This window comes from Microtus oregoni, unplaced genomic scaffold, assembly GCF_018167655.1.
Source record: "Microtus oregoni isolate MIOR12 unplaced genomic scaffold, Mior012 000028F_ref0000031, whole genome shotgun sequence".
Lineage (NCBI taxonomy): Eukaryota > Metazoa > Chordata > Mammalia > Rodentia > Cricetidae > Microtus > Microtus oregoni.
In genome coordinates this window covers 5,502,638-5,523,992 of record NW_024543087.1, presented here as the reverse complement: position 1 = coordinate 5,523,992, position 21,355 = coordinate 5,502,638, and the positions used below count along the sequence as shown (strand labels likewise).

At 48.6% G+C, this 21,355-nt stretch overlaps 1 protein-coding gene across 2 annotated transcripts in view; it reads left to right on the top strand.

Annotated features, from left to right (window-relative positions):
* The first annotated feature begins 1,558 nt into the window (after positions 1-1,558).
* Positions 1,559-21,355, top strand: part of Ctdspl (CTD small phosphatase like) — a 119,381-nt gene continuing 99,584 nt past the window's right edge. The window contains exon 1 of one of the 2 annotated variants that reach the window (XM_041677225.1): positions 1,559-1,963. In XM_041677225.1, the coding sequence (XP_041533159.1) occupies positions 1,885-1,963 (79 nt within the window). In that variant the 5' untranslated portion in view covers positions 1,559-1,884. The remainder of the gene's footprint in view (positions 1,964-21,355) is intronic. The other variant, XM_041677224.1, reaches the window with a different exon arrangement.

Sequence of the window (21,355 nt, the reverse complement as noted above, 5' to 3'; positions counted from 1 at the left end):
GGGGGCGCTACACGCTAAGGCTCGCCTTTCTCATCAAATGGACCCTTCGCGCTGCATGACTTGGCTGCCCCAAGATACTCATCGGAGTCCCTGAGGTGCTTTGAGAAGAGCACTCCTGGGCAAGCGCACTCTAAGGGCACCTGGGACGCCCTTAGTCCCAAGATGTCACTTGCTTGGGTGTGGGAACAAATCGCAGACTTCTGGATCGGCAGCTCGTCCGCACACAGGCCTTCCTCGTGTTCCGGGCGCAGAAGTCCTGCCCCGGGGCAGTCTCCCACAGTGGGATTCTCCCGACACCACTCGCCTGCGAGCTCACACCCTACCAGAAGAGCTTCTAGAAGGTTCTTTCCAACTTTGCGGACGCTCGCCGGTGAACACACGGCTTGCCTACTGCCGGGATCCCACCCGCGTGGAAAAGTGAGCAAGTTCCACTGGGCCTCCCCTCTTAAAAGCCATCGCGGGGTGGGGGAGGCAAGTGCGCGCGCAAGCGGGAGAGGGGGCGGAGCCAGATGGTCTTCTCCAGCCCGCTCTACGTCACGAGCCTCGGCCCCGCCCAGGCAGCAGTGATTGGTAAGCAGGGCGCGCGAGCGCCCGAGGCCCGCCCCCTCCCCGCAGCGGTGCCCCGCCCACCGGTTGACAGGGATGCAAGTCTGGCCTGCAAGTTGGAACAAGAAGATGAGGGCGCCGAAAGGCTCAGACCCTCCAACACTGGTGGCTGTTACCCTGGACCTGGCAGCAGCCAGACGCCCCAAGCTCTTGAGTTCTGGCCCAACTCCGCTCCCGCAGGCCACTTTCCACCCTCAGCCACCCACATCCTCCTTTCAGTCCCCAGAGGCATCCACAGCCCCACGTGCCAGGAGGTCTAGCCTCGAGGACGCACTGTTCCGCACAGCGACTCCCATCCCGATTGCTTCTGCGGACTGCACAGTGCGAGCCGGGTCTGCAAGACTCCCCGCGCACCACTTTCGGCCTCCTCACTCCCGGCCCAGCATCCCCTCCGCCTGGCCGCACACCCTAGCTCTGCATCACCCCAACTCCGTGCCCGAAGCCTTCCGCAGTCCCGCTCCCCGGCGGAATCCTAGGTTCCCGGTTCAAGCGTCAGGATGTCCCTCACCCGGAACCCACTAGCGACTGCAAACATCTCCCACGACGTCTGGCCTCCGGGTGAATAAACCTCTTTGGGCCTCAGCCGGCGATCCCGCTGCACCAGGGCCTCCACCGCGCGCCCCACTCATCCATTCCACGCTCCGTGGCCCACACCCCGATCGCTGAGCCCGCTTCTTCCCCTGGGCTCCACTGTACCCTCCCACCTACCCCGAGGCCCCCCGTGTCCCGCGCCGGCGCCGCAGCCCTCCGCCCCAGACCACACCCCGCGTACTGGGCCCCCGACTCGGCCCCGCACCCCTCTCCCGGGCGGGCGGGCGGGCAGCGCCGGCGGCGGTGGAGGCTAGTCCTCGGGCCGGGACACACCCACCCGCCCGCCCTCCCCGCTTTCCTCCCTCCCTCCTGCGCTCCCTCTCTCCCGCCCTCCCGCCCTAGCACAGAGCTCGCTCCTTCCCTCCGTCTCCCGCTCGCGCTTCCCGCGGCGCCGGGCCTCCCGCTCCGCCTCCCCGAGCGAGGCTCTCCCGGGCGCGGCTCCGGGGTTCATGCTGACGAGGCGGCGGCCGCTCCAGCCCAGCGGCGGCGGCGGCGGCGGGAGCTGGGGCGCGGGCCCCGGCCTCCTCTCTCGGAGCGCGGGGCCGGGCAGCGGGCGCGCCCCGGCGGCGGCGGCGAGCGCCCCACCGCGCCGCGCTCCTGCGCGCCCCCTGCGCCGCGCCCCCGCGCGCCCCCCGCGCCTAGCTTGCGGGGGGCCGGGCCTGCGGGCGGCCAGCGCTGCGCGCACCCATGGACGGTCCGGCCATCATCACCCAGGTGACCAACCCCAAGGAGGACGAGGCCCGATCGCCCTGCGCGGGCGAAAAAGGTGAGGAGGGGCACGGGCAGCTGCCGCGAGGGGCGTGAGTGCACCCTGCGTCGCCCGAGTTCTCGGTGTGCGTCCGCACGGGCATGGGGGAGGGGTGCACCGAGCCTGGAGGGTGCGTGGGTGTGGGGTGCGCCTGGAGCAGAGGGAGGCTGCGAGGGTGCGTGTGCCAGCTGAGCTCGTGTGAGTGTGCACGAGCGGCCGAGAAGTTGGGATCGGGTGTGTGCACACTGCACAGAGCTGTTTTAAGTGTGCATGCGGTGCGTGTGACAGGTTGTGGGTGCACCTACGTGTGCGCGCAGGCCAGCTGGAAGATTATATGGGCGTGTGTGCTTCTAACAGATTGTGTGTTGCTGACAGGCTGTGTGAAGTTTGTGGTCTTATGTGGAGGTCTGTATTCATCTGACTGAGAGGTGACGGAGTGTGTGCAGAGCCGGAGCCTGGGGACGGTGGATGAGTATGTTCACTCCTGATGGAGTTGGTGTGCTTGTGATCGTGTGCCTACGCTACCCGACTGGCAGAACGAATGCACTGTGTCTCTCTACTGTAAGTGTGTGTGTGTGTGTGTGTGTGTGTGTATCCGCCGCCCTGACCAGAACCAGTGGGTACAGGAGTGCACACAAGCTTGTGCACAGCACAGTGAGATCTTGTCTTGAGAATAGTTGGTTGTGCAAGTGGAAGAGGAGCTGTGCTGACCCCACAGCACCACACACGTACAGGCACACGCGCACACTTCCTTCCTAGCTCTTGTCTCTGTTAGAGCTTTGGGGAACTGGTCAAGGACCCAACCAGCAATGCAGTGTTGCTCCTGGTTTGTTTGGGGGCATATTTTGGCCCTAGTCCCTTTCTCTGTTTACTTTTTGCTCTTTTTCTTGGTCTGTTGACCCCTGGGAACTGCCTGGAGTCACTGTGCGTCCTGCAGGTTGGACAGACTGATTTGGAGGAGCTGACCAATCTGACTGGTTTGTTCTGGCGACTAACTCTTGGCTTCACTGTCCTTCTGCCATGTGCAGGACAAACACTCCTGTCCCCTCCCCAAGGACCTGCTTGCTCCCTCCAGCCTGTGTGCCAGTGCAGTGAGCAGGGACTGCAGCCCTCCTGGGAAATAGGATGAGGATGGAGGAATAGCCCAGCACCTCCCCCCAAGTAGGACCCCTGGACAAGCCAGGAGAATACAGAGACTCTCCAGAGGTCCCCTGGGAGGGGATTTGCCATCCATTTCACCCTGTACACTGTAAACACTGCCTGTGTCTACAGACTGGTTTTCTAAATGTACAACAGAGAATTCAAATTCCCCAGAAGCCATTCATGCCCTATAAATGAGTTTTGAAAACCCTGCAAGAGGGTTTGGAGTGAATTCCACGCCTGCCTGGGGCTTATGTGGATAGCCCCTCTGGAGTCTAGCCTTCCCACCATAGGGGCTGGAGTTTTATGGACCCTGGCTGGGGATGTCCCCTCAGGGAGGGTCTCCGAGCTTGGTGAACCCAGTGGTCCTCTCTACTGTGGACTTGTAGCAAGAGCTGTGGCAGGCAGCTAGGGGATACTTGCCAGGACCTGGGCCCTCTTGCCGCTCCAGCTTCTGAACTGCAGTTTTGCAAACTCCCTCGTCCTCTGCCTGCTCAGGTTTCTGAAGCAGAGTCAGCCTATAGAAAAACCAGACCTTGTAGGTATTACTCCCATTGGGCTTGTTGACATTGCTTTTCTGGACAGGCCTTTCATATCCTTAACAGTCTATTTTGTTTGTTTCAGTGTCAGCTTGGTTACTTGTTAACCGATTAGGGGAATTCCATGCCTGCTGTCCTAGGGTGGGGTGCCTGGCTAGTAAAAGCCTTAAAATACCACTAACATGAGTTTTTTACTCCAAAAAGTTGATATAATTTTGATCATATGTGGTATAACAAAATACTTGAGAATCGTTGTTTTATCTATTTATTTTTAAAAATAGTTTTGGCTTGGTTGGGGCCTGGCGGTGGTGGCGCACGCCTTTAATCCTAGCACTTGGGAGGCAGAGGCTGGAGGATCTCATGAGTTCAAGGCCAGCTTGGTCTACAAATCAAGTTCCAGAACAGCCAATCTACTAGAGAAATTTGGAGGAGGGGGGATTCAGCTTGTGCTTTGACAGTCCCACAGGTATGCAGCATATCCTGATTATATCCACCCCCAGCTCCCCTTAGCCCCTCCAACACGTGCTCCTCCCACCCTCATGTCTATTCCTGAGAATCAGATTCGAAACAGATTCTTTAAAAGAACAAACCACCAAATGGGTTCAGCAGTATTTCCAGCTTAAGTATGCTGGTATCTTTAGATAGGCAGAACATATTTTATATAATTTAAATGAAGACATTTTGTCATTAAATATTGGGCCTGCCGTGTTTGGAAGTGTTTGTGGTATGAAAGTGATTGATGGTTTTTAAAAACGTTTGCTTTCATTATTTATTCTGTCAAATAGGCGTGACAGCAACCAGCCACTCTTGGGTTTGATGGGCGGGATAAAAGAAGCCGTATATCGAGAACTCTGCCCTGTGTACCCCTGTGCCACTGCTCCACAACCTTTGTCTCGGTGTGGGTTTAGAAAGGAAGCTGGATGTGCTGGCAGCAAGTTGAATTACTGCTTGACACAGTACGTGTGGCTGTGTACTCAGAAATGGCTGTCGCTGTCACCTTAGCCTGTCTCTCTGGGCTGTTCCTTCCCTTTGTGTGTGGTCGGGTTGATAGTGTGAGGCTCCGAGGGACCCTGTCCCCCAACAGGCTAACTCTCCCCAGTTTGCTGTCACATGGCACCCAGAAAAGCAGACAAGAGGTAGGAATGAGAAAGCCGCGGGAGAAAAAACGGAATGAGGAGTGTGTCTGTGAACAACCATTCCCAGGTCATCGACACTTAGGTGACTTCCAGTGTTCAAAGCTGACATGTTTGGGAAATGGCTCCTCTCAATAACTTGGGAGAAGATTTTTAAAAAATAGTGCAGGTTTTTCTTGTCGTTAAGATTTATTTATTTGTATTTCATTTCTGTGGGTGTTTTGCTTGCATGTATGTCCATATGCCATGCGTGTGCCTGCTACCTGTGGAGCCCAGAAGAAGGTGGTGTTTGATCCCCAGGAACTAGGGGTAAGGATGGTTGTTGTGAGCCACCATATAGGTGCTGGAACTGAACCCTCTGAGGGAGCAGCCAGTGTTCTTAACCAGCCCCAGGGGTGCAGGCATTTTCAAGAGTAATTTAATACTTAAAGCATAAGGAATGCTTATGGCTGTAAGTAACAGAAAACCAGGCTTCCGGCAGCCTAAGCCAGCTCCTCCTTAATGACAAGTGACTGCTGTGGCCCTCGGCAAGCAGCTCTGATGTTAGAGCCAGCATCACAGTGATTCTCGTGGCTCCCCCACCCCCACGTCGCATCCTGGCTGCAACCCTGTAGTCACCAAAGTATGATCCTCAAGGCAAGAAAGTGGACAGAGCCACTCCTGTTTATCCCTCTTACCTGGAAAGCCAACCATTCCCAGGGGCTGCTCCGTAAACTTTTGTTCATGTTTAATTGGCCAGAACTCGATCACGTGCCCTCCCTTAGCCTCAAGCAAAATCGAGGGAATTGTCGAGCCCACGTAGGAAAAAGAGAAGACCATCACAGAGGGGACCAGTGTCTCTGTCACAGAGGTGTCTCCTCCTCTGCACTCCATACACAGTGCGATGATGTCACTGTTGACTGCATGGCTTGCTATAGCAACATTCCCAGCCATCCTGTGTCAACAGGTGAGTAAGGCTGGCCCGTGGGCCCTCAGTCCTGCAGAAAGAATGCTCCCAGGCCATCGGACCAGACAAGTTCAGTTACATCTGAACATACAGACACGTGACTTTCTGAGACATTCCAAAGCGAGAAATCTCAAGAATGACGTAACAGTGTGATCCTATCTTGAATTTTTTTTTAAATCAAATACACAAAACTGAACAAATGTGTAGAAATACACACACAAAAATGAGACAAATGCACAGAGATGATTCCCCCCGGGGCAAAGGCTGAGTGGCAAGTGAGGCAGCTTTGGCTCTTTGTTTAAAAATTGATGAAAATATGCTTTTGTTTTTTGGATGAATTTTTTTTTAAACTAAGAAAGGACATTTCCCCTAGACCTTTGGAAAGAAATAATTTGAAGGAATTATACAATAACAAAACAAATCCCAAAGAAACCTCGATTAATATGCAGAAATACCCAGAACATTTCAATGCCAGCTCAACAGCTGATTGTTTGGAGCTATTAGGCTTGCTGGAGGTTACCACAGGCTGGTGTATTTGTGCAGCTATTCGGGCCCAGAGTCCTGCGTCTGTTTCTCATGAATGTTTGTGACCCTTAGTCCTTTATTAAATATCATTCTAAACTTTTAAAATTTTATTTCATGTGTATGGGTGTTTTATCTGCATGTATGTGTGCCGTGTGCATGCAGAGGCCAGAAGAGGGAGTCAGACCACGGCTGGAGTTACACACAGTTGTACATTGTCATAGGGGTGCTGAGACTTGAACCCAATTCTCTGAAAGAGCAATTTTTAGTCATAACTGAGAGTCTTCAACCTTGGAGGTGCTGACAGAATTACAGCTAACAGAAGGTCTTCTAAGCCGTGATCATTTCAGACGACAGGATAGGCTGAAGGGAGGTTCACGCTAACACTTTGTCGAGGCAGTGTGAGGCAAGGTCAGGCTGCCCAGGAATTTTCTGTGTAGCCTTAAATTAGACTGTACCTCCTAAATGCTGGGATCGCAGTCATGTCTCAGTGCACCCAGTTCATTCAGTTTTTAAAAGTAAACTTTTTGTCATGGTTGCTGTTGTTGTTGAGACAGGGTTTCCCATGTAGCCCTGTCTGTGTAGATCAGGCTGGCCACAAGCTCAGCCATCCCCTGCCTCTGCGTCCCAGTGCTGGGATTAAAGGTGTGCCCTCTGCACCAGATTTAAATTACCCATGCCCAGCTTATGCTTTTATTTAGTCATAACTGTGGATTATATGTTGTTACAAGAAATCCCACAGAGCCAGGTGTGATGGAACATACCTCTACACACAGAACTCCCAAGACCAAGATCAAAGGTTCCAGGCTAACCTGTGGCAAGACCCTTTGAACAGGAAAGAAGGGAGGGGAGGGGTCACAGAGATCCTCTGTCTCCTCTGCCCTGATCCCCTCAGTGTTAATATTTTCAAGACTTTGAATGGCTTCCCAGCCAGGATGTTGAGAATGGCCTTATCGAGGCAGAAGTTACATTCCAGGAGATGGCCTTTTCCCTCCTTCCCAGCTCGCCTCCTCAGCACACTGGCAACCCCTACTCTGTTTTCTCTTTCCAAAGTTTTGTCATTTCGGAAATGTTGGCTCGGTGCAATTGGACAGAATGCGGTCTTTTCAGTTTGTTCTTTTCCCCCAGTGTGATTCTCCACGGAGTCATTTGGTGGTTGCTCAGGTAATAGTTGGGCTTTTCTTTTTCCTTGCTGTGTATTATTCTGTGGTGTGAACAGCCTGCAGTCTGATTGTTCATCCCCTGAAGAGAATCTGGGTTATTTCCACATTTGGGGTATTTTGAATAAAGTTGCTGTATACACGTATGAACATTTTAATGTAAATACAGTTCCTGGGTCTCATGTGATGGTCACAAGTTTATTCACGTTTTTTTATTTAAACTAAACTACTGTTTCCTTGAGTAAACATACCATTTTGTTTTCTTAATAACAAGTAGAAGGCATCTCTTTCTCTAAAGCCTCTCGAATATTTCATGTTGTCATTTTTAAAAATTATTTTATTACATTTATGTATATGGTATGTCCTGCGCTGTCACTGCCCGCCTCATTCCCTGGAGACTGGGTCTCTCACTGAACCAGCCCAGTGACCAAGTCCCTGCTACCCTTGTGGCTCTGTTGCACACAGCACTGGGGTTGCAGACTTGTACAGCCACATCTGGCTTTTTAAGTGGGTTTTGGGGTTCTGAACTTGGTCCTCATACTTTATAGAAAGTACTTTTCCCCACCCAGCCATCCCCCTAGCCCCAGCCATCACATTCTTAAAGGCAGGGAGTGGCCACGCATTGTATTTAAGATTGAATGATACGGGCTCAGTGGAGTAAGACACAGAACTCAGAAGCAGACCCACACAACAGATTTTAAACAAGTTCAGATGAAAAGCAGAGTCTGTGAAGGTGGCCCACAGACTTGGGGAGTTCAGAAGGACTCCCCAAGCGTGAGAGCATGAGCATCAGTCCCCAGAACCCATGTAAAACGCCAGGCATAGGGTGACTCGAATCAGGGTTGTGTGATTCTCAGTAATGTGGGAGGTCCGTCTGTATATGTTGCTCTTATTGGTTAATGAATAAAGCTGCTTTGGCCTATGGCAGAACAGAAGAATATAGCCAGGCTGGAAGAGGTATGGAAAGAGAGTAGGAGGAGTCAAAGAGAGGCCATGTAGCTGCTGAAGGAGAAGGATGCGTCAGAACCTTACCCGGTTAGAAATGGGTTAATTTAAGATGTAAGAGTTAGTTAATAAGAAGCCTGAGCTAATAGGCCAAACAGTGTTGTAATTAATATAGCTTCTGTGTGATTATTTGGGTCTGGGAGGCTGGGAAGCTGAGCAGTCTCCTTCATTTTAGTAAGCAAATCCTATTAATGTTGTATTGTGTACTCTTCTTAAAGCACTTAGAAGTTTGGGTGTGGATGTCCATGTGTTCCGGGTTAGCATGAAGACATATAGTTGCTGTTATATACTTATTCTGTGTCCTTGTCGTTGAGTTCACTGATTTGCTGTGAGCCTTTCTGTGGATTCCTGCAAGTTTTGATGTAAGCTATCTTGTCAAATAAGAATATTTGTTTTTCCTCGTTGGGGCTGTTTGTCTTGTATTTGTTTTTCTTGCCTTATCACACTGACGAGAACATGGAACAGTGAATTAAGTTACTGGTGAGGATGGATGGATGTCTTCACTTGGTTACTTTCCTGTTGTGATAAAACCATGAGCGAGGCAACTCACAGAAGAAAGGGTTGATTTGTTCTTAATGGTTCCAGCGGGTGAAGAGTACCTCATGGTGGGAACAGACGGCAGCAAGCAGCAGGCATGACGGAGGACCAGAAAGCTGAGAGGTGAAAGGAGAGAGCTGACCGGAAATAGGCGTATGACTTCATACGTCAAAACCCACTCCCAGCCAGGCTGTACCATCCAAACCCTCCCCAGACAGCTTCAGCAGGTCGGGACGAAGTGTTCAAATGCCTTACACTGGCGGGGCACTTTCCCTCTAGACCAGGACAGCTCCCAGCTCCCAGAACCAACAGTTTCTACAGTAACCATAGTATTAGTTGTCAGAGTTTGTTTTGTTTTGTTGTTTGTTTGCTTGTTTTGAGACAGGGTTTCTCTGTGTAGTCCTGGCTGTCCTGGAACTTGCTCTGTAGACCAGGCTGGCTTCAAACTCACAGAGGTCCCTGATTTAATCCTGAGTACCAGAATTAAAGGTGTGAGCCACTACTGCCTGGTCCAGTTGTTAATTTTTTTTTTTTTTTTTTTTTTTGGTTTTCCAGACAGGGTTTCTCTGTGGCTTTGGAGCCTGTCCTGGAACTAGCTCTGTAGACCAGGCTGGTCTCGAACTCACAGAGATCCGCCTGCCTCTGCCTCCCAAGTGCTGGGATTAAAGGCACGCACCACCATCGCCCAGCTAGTTGTTTGATTTTTAATTCATTGGGTTGGTAAAGTTTCCTCTGTCTTGGGTTTTCTGAGTCTTGTTATTGAAATTTTTCATAGGCTTTGCCTGCGTAAGTGAGGACAGTCATGCTAATTAGTATGACAGTACATGTTGACTTTCGACTATAAACCCAGCCTGATATCCTTTAATAAACTGCTTCTATTGGATAATTCTCTTCTAAGTATTGATAAACTGTCTGTGACACTGTCTCCAGTTTCACTTATTTCTTTTCACTTACGTTGACTTTTTCTGACATCAGCCTCATGAAATATGTCAGGGAGCTCTCCGTCCTATGTTCTGGAACCAATTGTGTGGAATTAGCATGTTAATTTTCCACTGAAAACATCTGGGCCTGGAAATTTCTTTGGGGCAGTTTTTAAACTCCAAATTCATTTTTTTTCAGTAGTTGCAGAACTGTTTAAATAATTTCTTCCATACAGGAAAACTTGTGATAGAGTGGCTTGCTTGAGGCTCCAATCATTTTATTTCTGCTGGCAAATGTCTGTGCATTGGGCCTTCATAGTACTAGTTCCCTTGCCGTCTTCCAGATGTGAACAGAATGAATAGCAATGAGGACAGTGGTCATTTGTGACCCCGTATTATTTTCTGTCAGTCTTGTTAGGGATATCTCAGTTTCCTTAGACTTTGTTCATGTTTTTTTCTGCTTCTCTTTTTTTTGTGTGTGTGTGTGTGTGTGTTCAGTTTTCTCATTTCTTTCGCTGTTTGGTGTGATTTGGGTTGGAGAGAAGTTCTGAGACCCAGGTGCCCTTTGGCCTTCCTGGTAAATGCGTTTAGTGCTGCGCACGTCCAAGCACTGCTGTAGCAATCCCTACACATTTTGACATTTCCACTTTCATTCAGCTCCCTGCCATTGTTAAGTGAACTCTAATGTTCAGAAGAGCATCAGGTTCATGGTCAAATCGAGCAGAAAGCTCGACACAGCCCCCGGCACCATGTGTGGGGCATCCTCCCCCACTGTCAGTATCCAGAGCCGAGCTGTGATTACAGTTTTATGACCCTGCGTCCGCCCGTCATTATCGCCCAGCACAAGAAGTACACATTAGGGCTCACTGTCGCCTTTGTCCGCTTTATGAGTTTAGATAAAGACGCAGTGATATGTGTCCACCGTTACAGCATCTAGCAGGATGATTTCACAGCCCTAAAAACCTTCTGTATTCACCCATCCTTCCCAACCCCCAGCCTCTGGCAACTGCTGATCTTTTCTAGTGCGTCCATAGGTTTGCCGCCGCTGCCTCCTTCTCCTCCTCCTCCTTCTTCTTTTTCTTCCTCTCCTTCTTCTTCTTCCTCTTCCTCCTCCTCATTCTTTTTTGTGTTTGTGTATGTGGTTTTTTTGAGACAGGGTTTCTCTGTATGACAGCCCTGGCTGTCCTGTAACTAGCTCTTTGTAGACCAGGCTGGGGACACACCCACCCACAGAGGAATTCTTTCTTAAAGATTTATTTAATTTGTAATCATCTATCTATATCTATCTATCTATCTATCTATCTATCTATCTATCTATCTATGTGTGTGTGCGCGCACGGGCACACACATGCGTATGGGTGTACGTGTGTACAGATGAATATAAGGACCAGAAGTCAGCATCAGGTGTCTTTCTTCAGGAGCTGTTCCCTTTGTTTTTTGAGACAGGGTTTGTTATTGGCCTGGAACTCACCAATTAGGCTAGTCAATGGCCACTGAATCCCAGGAATCTGCCCCTCTCTGCCTGTCCAGTGCTGGGCATATAAGTGTGTGGCTCCATGCTCTGCCCTTCAGTCTGGGTTCTGTTGATCAACTCAGGTCTTTGTGCCTCACAGTGGGTGGCACCGTGCCCTGCCCTTTAATCTGGGTCCTGATGCTGGAACTCAGATCTTCATGCCTGCTCTTTAATCTGGGTTCTGACAATCAACTCAGGTCTTCGTGCCTTCACAGTGTGTGGCACCGTGTCCTGCCCTTTAATCTGGGTCAACCCAGGTCTTCATGTCTGCACACAACCAACACTTTCTGACAACGCTCCTTTCCCCATCCCCTCAGATCCTCTTGTTTTTGGTGTGGAGTAACGCCGTGCTCTGTAGATGTGCGACAGTTTAGTCATAGTTCACTCCTGGAGGGACAGCAAGGTCGCTCTGAGCAACTGTGTCCACGTCTTCGGTAGAGACGAGTTTTCAATTCATTTGGGTCAAAACCCATATGAGCATGTTGTGCTAAGCATATTGGGCTTAATTGTAAAGGAAACAGCTGTGCTGTTTTCCTAAGAGGCTGTATGATCGTTAGTTTTCATTAGTTTAATTATGATGCATCTTGGCATGGATTTCTTTGATTTGTTTATTGCCAGTTCATTTTGCTTTTTGGGGTTATGTCTCTGGCCAAATTTGGGGAGTTTTCAGCCATTATTTCCCTAAGTCCTTTTCAGCCCTACCCATTCTTATTCCCTGAGATGCAGTGACACCATTTTTTTTTAAATTAAGACTCAGTTATTTTTATTTTATGTGTATGGATGTTTTGTCTCTCTCTCTCTCTCTCTCTCTCTCTCTCTCTCTCTCTGTGTGTGTGTGTGTGTGTGTGTGTGTGTGTGTGTCTGTGTCTGTGTGTGCAGCACAAATATATCTGGTGCCTGTGGGGGCCAGAGGACACATGACCTTCTGGAACCGGAGGTGTAGAGACTACTGTGGGCCACTATGTGGCTGCTGGAAAGGGAACCTGGGTCCTCTGCGAGAGCAGCAGTTTTAAGTACAGAGCCGCCTCTCCAGCCTTCACAGTCCCTTTTGTTACTGAAGTCCTGGAGGTTAGTCAATGCTGTTCTGGTGACTTCTTACCTTTCAATTTCCTCTTGTTCAAACTGGGTTTCTGGTTTTCTCCCTTTGAGCTCTGCTGTAGAAGCTACCCACTGGGATGTTTTCCTCACACCCCTTTCATGGGTGTGGTGTGTGCACATGGGCACGAGGCTGACACCAGCTGTCTCCATGTGTCCTCCACTTACATCCTGAGGCAGGGTCTCTCACTTGAACCCACAGCTCACTAATTTTTTCTGATCTAGCTTGCCATCTTGCTCCCAGGAGCCCCTTCACCCTCTGTGCGCTAGGATCACAAATACATCACCATGCCCACCCAGAATTTACATGGCTGCTGAGGAATCTCATCCCTGATGCTCACCCTAGTGTGGAAAGGGCTCGACCCAGTGAGCCATCTCCCAGGCCCCAGCCATGGGCTCTTTTATTCTAAGTTTCTGTTTCTTCTGTATAATTTCTTCACTGCTGAGGCTTCCTACCCCCTCCCCACCCCCATTTGTTTCCAGTGTGCTTCTGTTACTTGTTGAGGCATTTATATCATGGCCACTTTGAAGTCTTTGTCAAGTAAGCCTACCATCTCTGTTATCGTGGTGTTTCCATTTGCTGATCGCTCTTTTTCGTTCAGTTTGAGATGTCCTGGGTTTCGGTATATATAACAAGGGAATTAAAGTCAAAATCTGGAGATCTTCATGTTATGACAAGACTCTGGGTCCTGTTTAAGCCTTCCGTCTTAGTTAGGTTACTCCAACTTGGCTCTAGCAAGAAAGGGGAGCCCTGCCTTGTTCCCAGTCTCTCCATTGGCCTCTTCTGACGTCTGCTGGGCAGAGAAGGGAGTTTAGTGTCCACGTGGTCTTTAATAAGTTACAAGGGACTAACCTCATTATCTCGATGGGTGTTGAAAGCCTTGACTCTTCCCACGCCTCTGGTGATACCATCCTAGTGGAAGGGGAAGCGTCTTCCTACTGGGTCAGGGTGGAAGGCTCCACTACCCACGTGGTCGCCACTTACATCTCTGGGCTCATCACCAGCCTGCTCTGTACATGGCCTGCTTTGTCGCCATCAGGGCTAGTGACTTAGCTTCTGATGAGAGTGGAGTTCTTGGTTGGTAGCCCTCAGCTATTTACTGGTATTTATGGGGCAGGTCCACGAGGGCACGTGTGTGCATGTGTGTGCGCGCGCACGCGTGCACATGTGTGGTGTTTGGTTGCAAGCGGTGATTATTATCTAGAATATTTTGGTTCCACCAGATTTTCCTTCCATTATTTGGCCTCTGGGTAGCAAAGAAAAGCCTTTCTGGGACTCTTACCTGTAGCCGCGCTTTTTGTCTATCATATGAAACTCCTCGGGCAGTGGGTCTTGGATCCATGAGGCAGAAGGGGTCCCCAGGGAAATCGCCGTACTATTCTTCAGGCCCTCATGGTCGCTACCTGATTTGCCTTCTCTATGCTTTCCGAGATTGGCTTGTTTGTCCTGGACACAAAGTCAGAGGGTTAATTGTGTTTAGTGGGAAGGAGAGGAAGTGAGTGCATCTACTCCGTCTTCCTGGAAATCCCTCAATTAATGTTTAATCTCAGCCAAATTAAATACTGATTTATGTAATGTTTTTGACACAGGGTGTCACTCCGTGCCACCAAGTTGGCTTCGAGCTTGCCGTTCTCACACCTCAGCGCCCAGGCGACAGCACGCATGAGCAGCCAAATTAGATACTTTAAAGATCAGAGTGGGAAAAGTTGTCCTTTTGAGGTTCATTTGCAATGGTGGGCGAGATGGCTCAGCGTATAAAGATGCTGCCCACCCACCTGACAAGCCGAGTTTGATCCACTGGACACATGAGGTGGAAGGAGAGAACCAGGAAGTTGTCCCTGACCTCCATCCGGGTGCTCTTGCTGGGGCCCACCCTGGAAATCAATAAATGTAAGAGATCTAGATATACATTTTAAAGACTTGTTTATTTTTAATTTATGTGTACAGGTGTTTTGCCTGCATGTATGGCTGGGCAGCGCTTACATGCCTGCTGCCTTTAGAGGCCAGAAGAAAGTGTCACATCCCTGTCAACTGGAGTTACAGATGGCTGTGAGCCTGCATATGGCTGCTAGGAATAGAACCAGGGTCCTCTGCAAGAGCAGCGGTGTTCCCCGTCACTGAGCTATCTCTTCAGTCCCAAATACTTAGACTTTTTTTTTAAAAAAAAATAAAGATTTATTTCAATATTATGCAAGTGAACAATGTAAAAGTCAAATTCTCTTAGTGCTTTCGATATCTTAAAAATTCTTAGCTGGTTTAATCCCAGCACTTGGGAGGCAGTGGCAGGCAGTGGCAGGCAGATTTCTGTGAGTTTGAGGACAGCCTGGTCCACATAGCAGGTTCTAAGTCTGCTTAGTCCTCTGCTTGAACGGGAAACAGCAACGGGAGAACAGCAACGGAATTCCAGCTACGGAATTCCGCAACAGGAAGAGAGGGGGAATGTGCTTTATATTGGCATATATAGTATAAGAAGCCCCGCCCAAGTGGGCGAGTAACTTAAAGGCTACTGGCAGTAGGATTTCCTGCAGCACCCTGCCGCCCCGCCCTTTGAGACATCAGGTCGGCGTTCTCAGAAGAGACCCCACACCATAGATTTTAATTTTCAACCAAAGGGCTTTTCCCCTTTTGTCCTGTAGAAGGGACAGGCTGGCAATGGAGGAAGAGACAGGGTCATGTGAAGGGGGCTCAGGTCACTGGACCTTCCAGCGGGTAAGTGGCAGAGAATGGGAGAGAACTGGCCACAAGTGCATCTGCACACATGTGTAAACACTGTACATGTAAACATCCCTCCACCACTGCTCCAGAGGAGGAGGTACAGTACCCAGGCCAGAGGAGTCTGGAAAGGACGATGGACCCTCTTGGGTAATAGTGAAATTATAATGTACACCTTAGAGCTTATTTTCCATGTCTTACATCCTTACTCGTTAGATGTTTAAAGTTAAGACTGGGGCATGGGTGTATGTTGTGTGTGTGTGGGGGGGGAGAGGGGTTAAAAATCCCTTTTGTTGGGCTGAGAAGATGGACTCAGTAGAAATATCATTTGCTCTAGAAACTCGAGGACCAAAGTCCTACCCCCCAGAACCCATGTCACTGCCAAATGGGAGTGGTGACTTGTTTCTAATCCCAGCAATCTAAAGGTGGAGACAGGATCCCAAGAGCAAGCTGTCTGGCCAGACTGCCTGAGAGACCCTGTCTCCATGAGTAAGGTAGAAGCAGTCAAAGAGGCTACCAACGTCAGCCTCAGGCCTCCACACTCGTGCACGCTCATGTGAATGTGAGCCTCCCACACACATATACACACACTCTTTTCTCCGTACCTTTAAATACATCTTTCCTCTCCAATATAAAAAAATGGGAATACATAAGTGATTTGACATGAGGTTAGGTGACTGCTTGTCTTCCCAGCTCCGTGCTAACAACGTACAGCAAAGCAAAGGCCCTGGAGCCCTTGGAAGCTGCAGGTTGCCATGTGGACATGGATGTTTGAAATCACAGCTGCAAACGCGGATGGTACAATCCTCCTGAACCAGGACCCAATCAAAACCCGCCTTTATGGTGCCTAGGATTACGCAACAGTGCGTGTTGGTTCTGAGGAGCTGTGTCAAATCAAAAACTGAAAGGTTTCTTTGTAATTATAATTTGTATTAAGGCTGTTTGCCAGAATGTTCCCCAATCCTTGTACTGTAGAGCGCTTTAAAAATGGAAGCAAAGTGGCTGAACATTTGATGGCTGGAGCTATTCTTGCTTTTCAAAATTAGTACGTAACCAAAGACCGCAGGGCGATGTTCCAGCATCCTGAAGAACAAACTGCTTTACCTTGTCAACATGGCTTGATAAATGTAGCCTTGGAGGGCCAGGAAGAAAGAATATAGTGCTCCAAATTGTACTTTATGTATTCCAAGCCAGACTTGGCTTGCATGCTTGGCTGTTTGTGCTGTGTTGAACTTGCTGAAGCCCAAGACAGAACCATGGACTCTGAGTCCAAAGACCTCAGTCAAGGCCATATTTTCTTTCCCCTTCTTCAGGAAATAGAATATATCCACTTATGTTTTGTTTATAGTAGTATATTTAATGGCAGTCATCAAGCAATTCTAAAATCTATATTGTTGTTGTTAACTTTGTTTAATATATAAGCGCCAGCAACTGGGTGTGTGGGGGCTGGGGGAGTGTATTCATGTATGTGTGTGTGCAGGTATGTTCATATGTGTGCATATACAGCTGCTTACACGTGTGTGCGTATGCAGATGGAGACCAGAGGTCACCCTGAGGTTTGCTTCCTCAGGTCCTAGCCACCTTGCTTTTTGAGACAGGGTTTCTTGCTTAGCCTGGCTGTCATTAGTTTAGCCAGACTGGTCAGGTCGCCAGCCCCAGAGATATCCCTGTCTTCACCTTCCCTCCTCTGAGATGACAAGCTCTGCTCTTTGTGGGTGGTGGGGATCTCACTCCAGTCCTTGTGCCTCCAAACCTTTACTAACTGAGCTAACCACCTCCCCAGTCAGAGAATTAGTTTTTCTACTCCATGCGAGGCCCTAGCACTGCCATAGGCCTGACTTCTTCCCTGAGTGATTTCTGGACTTCTTTTTGTTCTTCTTTGAAGCAGGGTCTGACTATCTAGCCCAGGCTGGCCTGGAGCTCGCGGTTCTGCTTCAGCCTCCCAAGTATAGGCATGTACTTGTCACACTCGATCGCCTTGATTGATTTGACATTTAATATATGTGTCAAGGTAAATTTACAGAGAGTAAAAGTACAGGTTTACAAAGCCGTGTGAGCCTTGACAAAGACAACCGTGAAACCACCATCTCTATCAAGATAAAATGTTTCCACTGGGCCCAAGATATTCTCCCTGGCAGTTCCGTTCTGATTCCAAGCCAGTGACAGTCCCTGTTGATAGGCTGCTTATCTGCCTTTTGATATTGTCATTTCTTTTGAGTGGCTACTGGCGTCTTATCAAGCTGGGCCTTTTGGTATTTTGTTTGTATTGGCTCTGGAGACAGAACCCAAGGCTTCATGCTTGTTAAGCACACACAGCTGTCCTGAGCCTGACATCCCAATGATGCCGAGAGTCTTGCTTTAATTTTAAAATTTTCAACTAGGTTGTTTGATTTCTTATCATTGATGTCTTTTAAATATAAATTCACGTACTTTGTTTTCTACGTGTTTTGCGAATAATTTCTCCCAGAGAATGCAGTGCTGGGGAATAATCCAGGCCCTTGCACATCACATGCTAACCCCCCATCCTACCTCTGACAACCCAGCCATGTCTTCCTTTCTCCCAGGGGAGTACATGTGCTTAAAGAAACACACACACACACACACACACACACACACACACCAGCTAAGGGCTCGTGCTGCTCTTATAGAGGAGCTGGGCTTAGGTCCAGTAGATCAGATGTCCTCTTCTGGCCTCTGTGGGCACTGTATACATATGATGCATAGACGCACATGCCGGCGAAACACCCATACACATAAAATTAACATAAATCTTTTATGTTAGAAAAACACATAATGTAGAATTTTACCATCTTAAAGCATACAGTTCATGGGTACAAAACACATTCTTACTGTTGTACAGCCATTACTCCATCCATCCCCATAATTCTTTCATATTGTAAAACTGAAAGTATCGGTTAAGTGGTAAATCGGTATTTTCCCTCTCTCCATGTCCCCTAGCAACCACCGTACTGCCTTCTGTCTTTGTTCTTTGATTTTCCACCCTTCCTTTTATCTTTTGGGAACTGGTTTGCAACCCTTTAGCAGAACACCTGCGGGCTCCATCCATGATGTAGTTATATGTCAGAATTTCCTCCTGACATACAGTGTTATGCCAGAAGGAAATGGTGAATATTGTCCATCTTTAATTTTAAAGGTGGATGATGGCATTCACTTGCCTGTATCTGGCTTCTTTGCTTTTCCCTGTTCGTGGGCACTTTGGTTGCTTCTGTGGTTTAGCTTTTATGAATGCTGCTATAAACCTTGGGGTACAAACATTTTGACTTCTCGCTTTGAGGTTCAGGGTTTATGCTTACGTGTAGAATTGCTAGACCATCTGGCAGTTCTGCTTGGCATATTCTGAAGCCTGTCCATGCTGCTTTTCCAAGCATCCCGACAGCACGAGGATCCCAGCGTCTTCTGAGCACGCTTGTTTTTTTTTTTTTGTTTTTTTTTTTTTTAGTTTTTCGAGACAGGGTTTCTCTGTAGCTTTGGAGCCTGTCCTGGCACTAGCTCTTGTAGACCAGGCTGGCCTAGAACTCACAGAGATCCGCCTGCCTCTGCTTCCCAAGTGCTGGGATTAAAGGCGTGCACCACCACCGCCCGGCTACGCTTGTTCTTTTTCTGGGTTTTGTTTGCTGTGCTTGCTTGCTTGCTTGCTTGGAGTCAGGGAGGGTTGGGACGGACTTCCTCTATACCCCAGGCTTGAACTCCTCTGGGTCCCCCTGTCTCCATCTCCCAGAGTCCTGAGGTTATAGCATAAACCACCAGGCCTGGATTTTCTGGCTTTGTTGGTTGTAGATATTCTCACAGCTGTGAGTGCTGCTCTCCAGAGTGGGGACTTCTAATTTGAATCAAATCTGGCTTGAATCGTGGCTACAGTGTCATGATGGCCTCACTATTACAAAGACTTTCTCTCTGGGCACGCCTTTAATGCCAGCACTCAGGAGTCAGAGGTACACAGGTTCCTGTGAATTCAAGGCCAGCCTGGTCTACAAGAGCAAGTACCAGGACAGGCACCAAAGCTACAGAGAAATCCTGTCTTAAAACAAAACAAAAACAAAGATGTTCTCCCAAGCTTTTTGGAGGGGGAGGAAGATAAAAGCAGTTTACATAATTCCATTTTTAAACTGTTTGAAGTAAAATATATGGTATAGGTTGAGATCTATTTGTTTTCTTAAAGTTTTTTGTTTGTTTGACAGGGTTTCTCTGTGTAGCCCTGGCTGTCCTGGAACTCACTCTGTAGACCAAGTTGGCCTCGAATTTAGAGAGATCCTCCTTCCTCTGCCTCTGGAATGCTGGGATTAAATTCGTGGGCCACCATGCCCAGCTCTTAAAGATATTTTAAGATAGGCTTAAGTGTAAGGATTAGGAAAGAGCCATGCAGAAGAAAACAGTCACCCATAAGGAAGGGAGGTTCCTGAAAGGAGAGCCATCCACCTTGGTTTATTGAGATAGTATCCACCACTGACCTCATTAAATAGGCCGGACTAATAACCAGCAACCCGCCTGTCCCCACCTCCCCAGCTCTGGGATTTCAAGTGTGCACCATCAAACTGGACTCTTTTTTATTTTAAACATGGATTCTGGGGATCAAATTCAAGTCACTTTGCCAACTGAGCTATCTCCTCAGCCCCAGGTGTTGAATGAATATCTTTGAGCCTTCATTTCATAGCAAGTGGTAAATACCTTATAGAGTGATTATGAGAATTTGTGACACGTGAAAGGCATTTGCCAAACATTTATATGTTTGTACATTTAGCAAAGACATCCTAGATTGATCACTATTGTTATCTCTGATTGCTTACTCGGTAAATATTTGTTGAGCAATGCTTTGTCCTGTTCAGCCCCAACAGGTTCCAGGACGCACATGCCAATAGACCTAGCTATTTTATTTGAAAAAAAAAATTGTTACATTTAGTGTGTGGGGGGGGGAGGTGGGGGTATGTGTAAGCATGCATGCGTGGAAGTCAGAGGACAACCTGCAGGCATTGGTCTCCCTACCATGAGGGTTCCAAGGATCAACTCAGGTCATCGGGTTTAGTGGCAAATGCCTTTACTCACTGAGCCATCTCTCTGGGTCAGGCTATTTTATTTGGCTATTTACTATGATTGATCATAGTGCTCTAGGGATAGAATGTACAAAGAGCCACGGATGCTCTGACTTCACGACTGGCATGTGTTAAGCTCACTACACGTGCGTCTTGTCTCAAGCTACTTTAGAAGGTCAATACCATCCGCCATGTGGCAGAGGAAACCAAGTCTCAGAGGAGTTAAGTAACTCTGATGTAGCTGTGCACCTACCTGATTGGAAAGCCTGGAGTTAAACCTAGTCTGTTGGGCCCTGACGTTAAAAGGAACCTTGAAAAATACATGGGAACTACTACCAGCCCTTCCAATTTATGTCTTGAAAGACAGCAGCTACCCTTCTCTGGAAGATGCCTCTCCTTTGCTCCTGCCACAGGCGGCATTTTTAATGGGATGCGTTCTTTGGCTCACCCGAGATGACAGAGCACATTCTCTTAGGATGTGGTTTCTTCTGTCTGTTATCTGTGTAATGAACTGTTTCCTTGATTCTTGCTGCTATCTCTACACTCTTCAAGTCAGCTTACGAACCATAAATGCCGGAAGTGAGAGACACTGAAATTTATCATAAAGTCAAGACTCCTGGGGCTGAAGAAGTGGCTCAGCTGGTGCGGTGCTTGCCTCTCAAGCGTGAGGGCCTGTGTTCAATCCCCAGAACCGTGTACATAGCCAGGATTAACTGTATACACTGCCCTGGCGAGGCAGAGACAGGAGAAGCCTTGCGGATTCCCCAGCTGGTGTAGCCAAACCGGCCAGCACTCAGATCATTAAGAGACCCTGTCTCATAAACAAGGTAGAGAGCAGTTAAGGAAGATACCTGAAGTCAACTTCTGGTCTTCACATGCATGTACAGGCATGCACACATACACACATACACCCTCCCACAAAGATCCAATACCATTGATTTCTGTGTGCATTTGTGTTTTGCCATGGGTGTCAGGTCCCCTGGAACTGGAGTTACAGACAGTTGTGAGCTGCCATGTGGTTACTGGGAATTGAACACTGGTTCTCTGGAACAGCAGTCAGTGCTTTTAACCACTGAGCCATCTCTCCAGACCCTACCATGAATTTCTAAACCCACTGAAGAAGTGATTCCCTGCCTTCA